Consider the following 9,146-nt stretch of genomic DNA (forward strand, 5'->3'; position numbering starts at 1 on the left):
TTAACTGTAAATGTCTTAGGAGGAAAATATTAGAGCATCCTGAAAATAAAACTGAATGCAATATTTGTGGTAATATCTAAAAGTAAAGCAATTATAATATTGACACATAAACACTATATGTTAGAGCAGGAAATCAAAATGTTGTCATCTTCAAACCTTACCTTGTTGATAAAGCCTCTGTAATTTCAAGTCCTACGTTAATTACACATGAGTATCCACAGAGTGAACATGAAGATGGACCATTCATAATTGAAATTTATTTTCTATTTATCATATTCTAATTTTCAGTTTTATGTTCTTAATAACAAAATCTAAATTAGACGTTACTATTCATTCAAGTTCATTCAATCTTATAAAAAACAAGTCACACTCCTTTCTAACACTACTAACACATTTTTTCATTTTCATCTAAGCACACAGTAATTATCGAATTGAACAGCAGACAGCTGTTTATGTTTTCATTTGAAAAATATTTACAATCTCAATGGGATATTTTTCTGCACTTGATGAAATTAATGTTCTTTGGACAGGCAATACAAGCAATTAAACCGTCAAGCAACTTGTTCAAAACATTTAGCAGACAGAACAAGAAGCTTCTTTTAGCAGACACTAAAAATGTTACTTACAAATTTTTTCCAAGACCTACAGTAATCTACATGAATAATAAGTCTGAGAATAGTCTCCAGTTAGGAGAACCACTTTAGTTCTGTGTTGCTAATTTCAATATTGGACTTCATTTTTATTCTGATTTCCAATATTAATAGAGTTACCTAGCCTAGTATCTAGCTTGCCTAAAATACCTTGCCTCAGTACTCAGTAACTGTAATGCATCAACTCAAGTAACAAAAAATAGCTACATTGGCTTAAACTGACAAAAACACACGTGAAAAACCAAAATGATTAAGGAGTCAGTCTCCAGGAAACAATTAGCATATATTTTGTTACATTCCCAATTGAATACATTGAACTGCAGAACAGTAAAGCCAGGGAAAGCAAGCAGAACATCTTAAAAGTTTCAACACCCTGTTTTGTACTGCACATATTCATATTTATCATTGCTTAACTCAATATTACTTATATAATTAAGTGAAAATAGCATTCAGAATTACAGTCAGGTTCCTGATGGTAAGTACTGGAACACTGAAAGTATTTGCAATTTATTTCACAGTTGATGTGATACTTTGTCACATCAACTTTTGATGTTGTTTGTTTGATGTGGTGGGGAAGGCAAACAAAAAAAAAGTCAACAAATCTCTATTAATCAAATATTTTAAAGTATTTCAGCATGCTACACCAAATACAATACCTATGCCCAGCCATATAAGATGACCAATATATGTATTTAAGCCAAATACTATACTCTTTTTCTGTACTTGCACATATCTAGCATTTACTGGATGATTTTATGTTCTCCACAGCAATACGTCACAAGCAATAACATCTGGAATCCAAATAGCTAACCTGTAGATTTTTAAAAAATATATTTTTATAATTGATTAAAAAAACCTAATGAACAAACTGGATTGCATTTTATAACAAAGCCAGAAATCACAGAAATTGTTTAGTCATACTCCATGAAAAGTATGAAAGAGACAAGAAAAGAGTGTAATGCACGTATTAGCCTGAACAGTAGGAGACATGGATGGAAAGAAGTACATTTAATGGCATTTCCCATCCTCAGAAAATACAAAATATTTATTTTTCATGAATATATTATGTTTGGAACTTTTGAAAGATGTCAGACAGTTCATGCAAAGAGAACCAATAATCATGGTTTTTATTGACTTACACTACCAGACAAATAAATGTCTTGCCCAATAGCAAATATAAGGTGTAAAACCCACTGTATGCATTCTGTCCCATCAGACTGGTAGAAAATGTGAGCAGCAAACAACTTTAACCTCAGAATTTTTGTTCTACAATATACAAATTTGGTTATACAAGTGCTGTTGATTTTCCCACTGTCTTGCAGTGGAAAGGGTCTAAAATCTTAATAACCTTGGAAAGATAATAAAAATAAATCAATCAGTCCCATTAGCACAATGAAACTGATTCGCTAAGCAATATCATGTAATTAACAGAAAATTAATAGAGAAGGTACGTACTGGTCCATATTGCCAGCCCAGTTCAATCTTATTCATAACCCAAAGTTCATGGATGTTCTCTGCTAACTTTTCTCTAATTCTTTCTAAGTGGGGAGGCAAAACAATCTAAAGAGAGAAAAGATAAAGATGTTATTACGAAGAAGTTGCCCAACAGAGCAACAGACTTCCACAGTTGTCAAACTTGACATAAGTCACATCCCTCAACTAATCCTAAATAATCATTCATTCTTATCGATATTAAGGACAAACAATAATAACAATAAAACAATCAATAATAAACAATCATTCCTAAAGTGAGACAAAATTCTTAGATCAAGACATACCCTAATCTACAAATCCCAGAGTTTGACCAGCAAAGGAAAACAGTTTTAATTCCAATACCTTCAAATGTCACAGAACACGTTCACGACAGCTGGCTATAAACGACTCAAACTAAGAGTACTTCTCAGATTAAAAAAAAAAAAGGAAAAAAGGTAAAAATCTGAGTAAAAGTAATTTTCTTCAGAATACTTCAGACAAATATAAAAGTTTGAGAACTGCACCTCAATAGAAAAAGAGAGATTGGGACATCATCTCCAAACTTTGCAGTTGGATACTGTCTCAAAAAAAACAGAGACCCCAAATAGAAAGTTCTATGAATGATCTGAGTGTTACCCTATTTATAATTAACAATAATCACAGGGACACATGTAGAATCTTGTATTTAGCATATATTGGCAATACAGTAGCAGTTTCCTCTGTTTCAGGGACAGGTTCCTAAACATGTTAAAACATGATCACAAAAATTTGATCTTGTCCAAAAATCCTATTACCAAGAACAACTTGGTCAAATATAAGAACAACTATGAGAAAAAACTTAGGAATACAACTTCAGAGCTGTTTCCTGAGTACAGTGAATGCCACTCTCAGTAACCTACAAGGACAGCAAGGGAACAGGACTGAAGTTGGTCTAAAGGTCTTAAATCAAAGCCTTCAGTAATTTTAATTAAGCTGTAATATAAATTTCTAGTGAGAAGACAGTGGCAACTGACGAAGCATGAAATTAAAATACTCTTTTTTACATACTTTAATATTAAAGATAAAACAGTCTTCATTGTAGTGTCTGTGAACTGAAAATATATTTGAGTACTACAAGAACTTCACGGAACCTTTCACTTTTTTTTTTTTTTTTTTTCCATTTTTCTAATTTCTAGCTGTGTAATGCATACAAACAAATTCTAAGAAGAAAAAAAAAAAATTGAGACACTTAAATTCAGTCCAATGAGAAATAACATAGATTTATAATATCTGTGTTTGGGAAATGAAGTATGATCTTTTAGTTTCAATACCTGGCTAGTATCTACAGGAACTGGGGTGAAAGCTGCTTGTGACAGATTGAGAGTGGGACCCAGAAGATCTCTTGTATAGCTTCGATCCTGCTTGTACTCTCGGCTATGCTCCACTTTCAATTTCTCCTTTGGTAGAACAGCTTCAAAGCAAGGAGCGTATCCAGGTGGAGGAAGGAACTTGAATTCTCCATGACGACCTCCAAGCAAGAAGCGTACCCTGTAAAATCAGAGTTAATTTAAAGAACTGGAACACTTCCAGTGTCAAACCTAACCAGTATGTCAGCTTCACAACTACTGAGTGCTACTGGGAAAAAATAATAAATAAATAAATAAATAAATAAATAAATAAAAAGCTTATTTGCATTGTTTGTGTTCATACTCCAGTACTGTTGGAGGAGCAAGTGCGGGAGAAAATGTAAGGAAAACTAAACATTTTTCTTCATTTTGGCTCATTTTCACTTCAATAAAAGCATTTTAAGTGAGGCTGAGATTACAACCTACAGTAATCAATCAGCAACCACTCAACTTTCTCCTCTGGGAATTCTCAATTTCCTACAATTTGAGAAATGAGCCTGGAAATTTAGCAGAATATGACTCTTCCTTTTCTCTCACAGAAAATGAAATGTTTAGGATGCAACATAACACCCCTATTTTCTTTCTAAAACATGCACCTGTCATTTTAGTAGAAACTTAGGAGGAAAAGTTCTTTACTCATTACAAATTTGACTTTTTTTTTTTTTATTTATTATGAACAAATTTATTCTTTTTTTTTTTTGTCATTGAAAAATTTAGTGAATGAAATCATGTACATTTCCAACCAGAAGAAATCAAAAGACAAAAAAAAAAAAAAACAGAAACCCCAGCCTTGCAACAGAATCACGTGTCCTCTTTTATATTTGCTATGTGTTTGTGTTTTCTAAAACTGTTATTAGTACACATCTAAACATTTTCCAAAAGCAGCCAAAGCGTGTGAATAGTATCTGTCAAATGTTTTTTTGATTAGGGAGGTAAAGCATGCAGGTGCACAGTTTTGCATTTAATAGCATTCACTTCTATAATTCTACCATACCTTATCATCCATAACTGTATTATGCATGGCAAAGTCTAAAGAAGTGCACTTTGCATCTGGAATGAGATGCTAGTTCCTTGCTTCTATACTGTTTAGCACAGTTTCTGAATGATCTCTAACAAAGCATTGCTTTCTTTCCAGCAGAAACCAACTTTCACCCTCTACTTTCGTCAGTTTTGCTGAAGTCAATCCTCCTGCTGGAACTTCATGCAGTCTTTTTTTATACTACTGTCTCATACTACTGAAAACATTAAAGTAGAAATTCAGCACCTCAAGTGGGACTTGAAATTTTGTAGAAAATCAGTACAACAATCAGAGTACAGATTAACTGAATTTCTATTAGTCCATTCTGTTGAAAGAAAGCATACCAATATTTCTTAAGATCAGTGCCGATAGTGTACTTGTTTCTAACAATTGTCTTAGGGCAAACATTTTTAATATCAAAGATCATTTTTTTTATCTTCCCATATACGTTTCATAAAGTTAATATCTATCTATGGGCATTGTAGTGAAGATAAAACATTCTGAGTCCTATCTGCAAATCCACTTGAATAAACTGATTCAAGTGATGAAAAACAACAGATGAGCCATCTCTTCAGGATTCCTTTGTAGTTTCAATAACTAAGAACTGGAGCTGTGCCCAAGAAGCAGATGTCAGAAAGGGAAATGAGAGTGAAGACAGCCAGGGAAATAATTTTGTATATTAGTGTCTAATGAAAACAAGAATCCCAGGAAAAAACACACTTGATACTAACTTTATTCCTGCAGAGAAGCTGACAACTGGGAAGAAAAGGCCATCTATGTTGAAATTCTCAAACATTCCTTGAACTGGCTGTCCATTTATCCGAAAAGAGATGCTGGGGGCGCTCAGATCCAAACAACAACTAATAACATCTTCAGTTCTTAACAGATGTTGATTTGGAGAATTTACTGTTCGAGCTACACAGCCTATAGATATAAAGGAGATATATTTAGAAAAACTTCTGAGAATTATACAAGCGTTCACAGCAGACTAAAAATAAGAGAAAGAAAGCAATAGAGAGCACATGTTAATTCACAGATATCTAATCTATAATATCTGATTTTAAGATCTGAATTTTAAGCTTGCAATGTGATGAAGAAAAGCATACAAAGGCATCTGCAAAAGCATGAAGATATTTTAATCATAAGAGATTAAAATTAACTTATAGTTAATGTAAGTGAAAATATTGATACAAACAATAAAAACAAAAACTAAATTTCATTACCCACAAGCAATATAAGTGCAAACTGCAAAACAAATATTATTGTGTAACATGAAATCTAGCTAAAGAATACAACATTATTCAAGATAAAGAATAACATTTTACTTGAAATCATTTAAGAAAAGCAAACTATTTTTTGCTATTACAAGCCAGATCACAGTACTCTTGCAAACCTCTTTAAGATGATACCACAAAGATTCATAATCAAATCTTAAAACAACATTTTTCCAGCATATATCAAAGATAACACCAATTTTGAAGCGTAAGTATTTACCAATGTATATTTTTTTCTAATATGTGTAGTATTAATTCTAAATGATCATTTTATCTTGCATCAAATTACATTTACAAAAGTACACCTGTTTACTAGGAGAAATAAACTAGAGAAGAACACTGAAATTAGAAATCACCGTTTCTGAAATTTACTACCATCCACAACAAAAAAAAAAAAAAAGCATTAAAGCTGTATTAAAATAGCTCTAGACATGTTTTGCAAAGACAAGTTACGCAATGTCTGAATGAGATAAACAACAGTGGATAGTGAGAACACAGCACGGAGTTTTTAACTGTGTTCCCACTATCTGTAAACATAAAAGACTAACCTAAAACCTAAAATGACTAAACGCCTAAAGATAGGCATTTTTAGCTGAACACAAAACAATGGTCCAACATACTCTCTTTCTGATCCTAGAAGACTTTTCAGTAGGTGTAGAAACAGCACCTCCTATTCTGCTGTATCCCTCAGGAAATGGGTTTCTGGGAGGATTGGTTCCCAGAATCATGCCTATCTGGTAAGTCTTCCCCAAAACAACAGAACTTATAAGCACCTTGTTGAACATCCTATGCATTTAATTTCAGCATAAATGTATTAAACCTGGCTCTGAATTTCTGGGAAAATCAGTTCCCACTCATACAGGCAGCTGGTCATAATTGTCATGATTTCTATAATTCAATCAGCAGTACAGTTAAGAAAGGAAAATATTTTCTCATGCTCATGCTACTTTCATCTACCCCTTCCAAGACTATATCCCTTCCATCTACCCCTTTGTTCATTTGCTTTAAAAGCAATCTATTCTGTGAACAAGGGCTGAGAAACCTGGAAGATACCTCATAAATTGAGAAATTTACACAAAACACTGCTGAACAACGTAAAAGTCACAGTGTAATAACTGTCTCACAAGGGAACTATCTTCTACCAGTTGTACATCCAAAACCTCACAGATTGCTGTAGAGAATAGCAGATAAAAACATCACAACAGTCAAGTGCTAGTTTTCAAATTTCAAATTAAAGAAAATGACTTATTTTTTTATGGCAAGAATAACTTAACACTAAAAAGAACTATTACTGAAAAGAGTATACACATTATTTCCTTAAGACGTTCAACTTGAGACCAGATGCCTTTTTAGATATCAGAATTTAGCCAAATACAAGTTATTGGGTTCAATGAAGGGCTGGCTGATAAAATAAACATATAAAGTTATTTGACTTTATATACAGTCAGACAAAATTGTCTAAGCACTTTTTGAAGTATTAGGCATTAAAATCCTATGAGTTCCACATCTTTGTACCTGAGAAAGTAATTCTTTGACTAAAGAAACAAATTTAAATTAAATAAATATGACTCTGAAAAAGGACTATTCCAGAACAGCACCTCAGAGAGTTATTGTTGCTATTCATTAATGCCATAAATCCTTCATGCTCCAAGGATTATCAGAATGTTTCAGACTCACCAAGATACAGCCTGGAATTGTGGAGGAAGAAGAAAAGCCATGACTTTTCGCAATCAACTACTTACAATTCAAAGTTTCAGATGTATGCGTTACATTTCCCTTAGAAAATATCAAAAAAGGTGGAAATCTACAAGCCAAATTCACAACAGAGATGAATATATAAAACATGTGTTTATAAAGGCGGGCTGAATTTTTTGACTGGGATGGGTTATGGAACAAAGAAACAGAAATAATTATTTATTTAATATGTGATATTTCTAATTAAGAATTTACCAGTGAGTAGAAAAATCATTTTGATATTAAGTAACCTTTTGCTTCCTCCTCAAAAGTGAATGTAACATAAGTGAGTTGGGTTGGCTCATAATTTTCTGATTCTTCTTTAATAAGATTCTATCTGGTAAACTCGAATATGACATGTCTTTACTGACATCATTAATTGCAACATTGTTCCAAAGCAATTTTCAGTATACATGAGAGCAAAAGTGGCAGCTACATTCCCAAGAAGACACTTTACTGGATAAATTACTACTTAATAATACATTCTTTTGCTATTTTTAATGAAAAATTCTTTTGAAGTGTAAAACTGTCTTCTTTTCCAAGCATCAAGCCACAATGCCTCAAATCTTCAAAGACTTAAATCATACATAGAGCTGACTCTTCAAAACATCTCTCTCATCTGTTAAGGATCTTCATATTTTCACAGTGGCACAAACTGTCTGTCCAATGAGCCTTGCCCTGTTTCCAGTTGTATGGTTCAATAATCGCAAAATATAAATGGGAGAATATTTTTTCCTCGACAAGATGAAACTGTAGTAGAAAAGTATTCAGTAAGTTTTTTAATCCCCTTTTATACAACTACCTATTATTATTATCTTGGAAAAAGAAAGATTTGTATGAATTAAAACTCAGGCTATTCTCCCACTATCATAGTGGAATTAGAAACCTAGACTTCTGATTGATAGAATTATTTTTTGTACATTTGAAGTTTTAAATAAAAACCCAAGAGCTATCACTACCAAAATTCTCATGTTGAAACATAAATAATTATTCTGTGTTACTTTGTAAAAAACATTTTTTTTCCAAGATACAACATCAACTTAAAGCATATTCTGGTGGGATACTCTTTTCATATATTTCCAGTGTCAACAGAAACATTTGATTAACTGCAGAGAAAAACGCACTGTTCCAAGCAGATATTAAGTTCCAACCTTAAGATCCTTGTGTAACATAATGAGAAAACAAAAAAGAGAAAAAAGAAGGAAAAAGTACCTGACCACAGATGCAGACCATCGAAGCCATAAGAATACAAGTCGTCACCAACACCATTTCCTCCCCATTCTGCTCCTCCCCCTGGGTACGGTGAGTAGCCCTCTGTTGAAGCCCAGCCTACACGCAGGTGAGTTGATTCTGCAGTCACAAAAGGCTCTAGGTGGTCCACCATAAGTTCATAGTACCATTTTCTGTACTGGGCAGAGCCTTCACTAATTCCCAAGAAAATATTAGGTCGCATACTAAAACAGAAAGTATAAACGTGGACACTAAAAACTCTCCTCAAGAACACAATGCAGTACTGTAGACTTTTCAACTCAAATTTAGGGCTCATTGTGTTTATTTAAAACAACAGTAGTAAAATTAAGTCTGCTTTTGTCTCCCTTTTTTTTTTTTTTTT

The 9,146-nt window shown here is 32.9% G+C and overlaps 1 protein-coding gene across 1 annotated transcript in view; it reads right to left on the reverse strand.

The window, feature by feature from the left end:
• Positions 1 to 9,146, reverse strand: part of RYR2 (ryanodine receptor 2) — a 347,696-nt gene that overhangs the window by 161,734 nt on the left and 176,816 nt on the right. Inside the window, 4 exon segments of the mRNA XM_031552189.1 lie at positions 2,106 to 2,210; positions 3,434 to 3,650; positions 5,258 to 5,450; positions 8,747 to 8,988. Coding sequence (XP_031408049.1) covers positions 2,106 to 2,210; positions 3,434 to 3,650; positions 5,258 to 5,450; positions 8,747 to 8,988 — 757 coding nt within the window.

This window comes from Meleagris gallopavo, chromosome 2, assembly GCF_000146605.3.
Source record: "Meleagris gallopavo isolate NT-WF06-2002-E0010 breed Aviagen turkey brand Nicholas breeding stock chromosome 2, Turkey_5.1, whole genome shotgun sequence".
Lineage (NCBI taxonomy): Eukaryota > Metazoa > Chordata > Aves > Galliformes > Phasianidae > Meleagris > Meleagris gallopavo.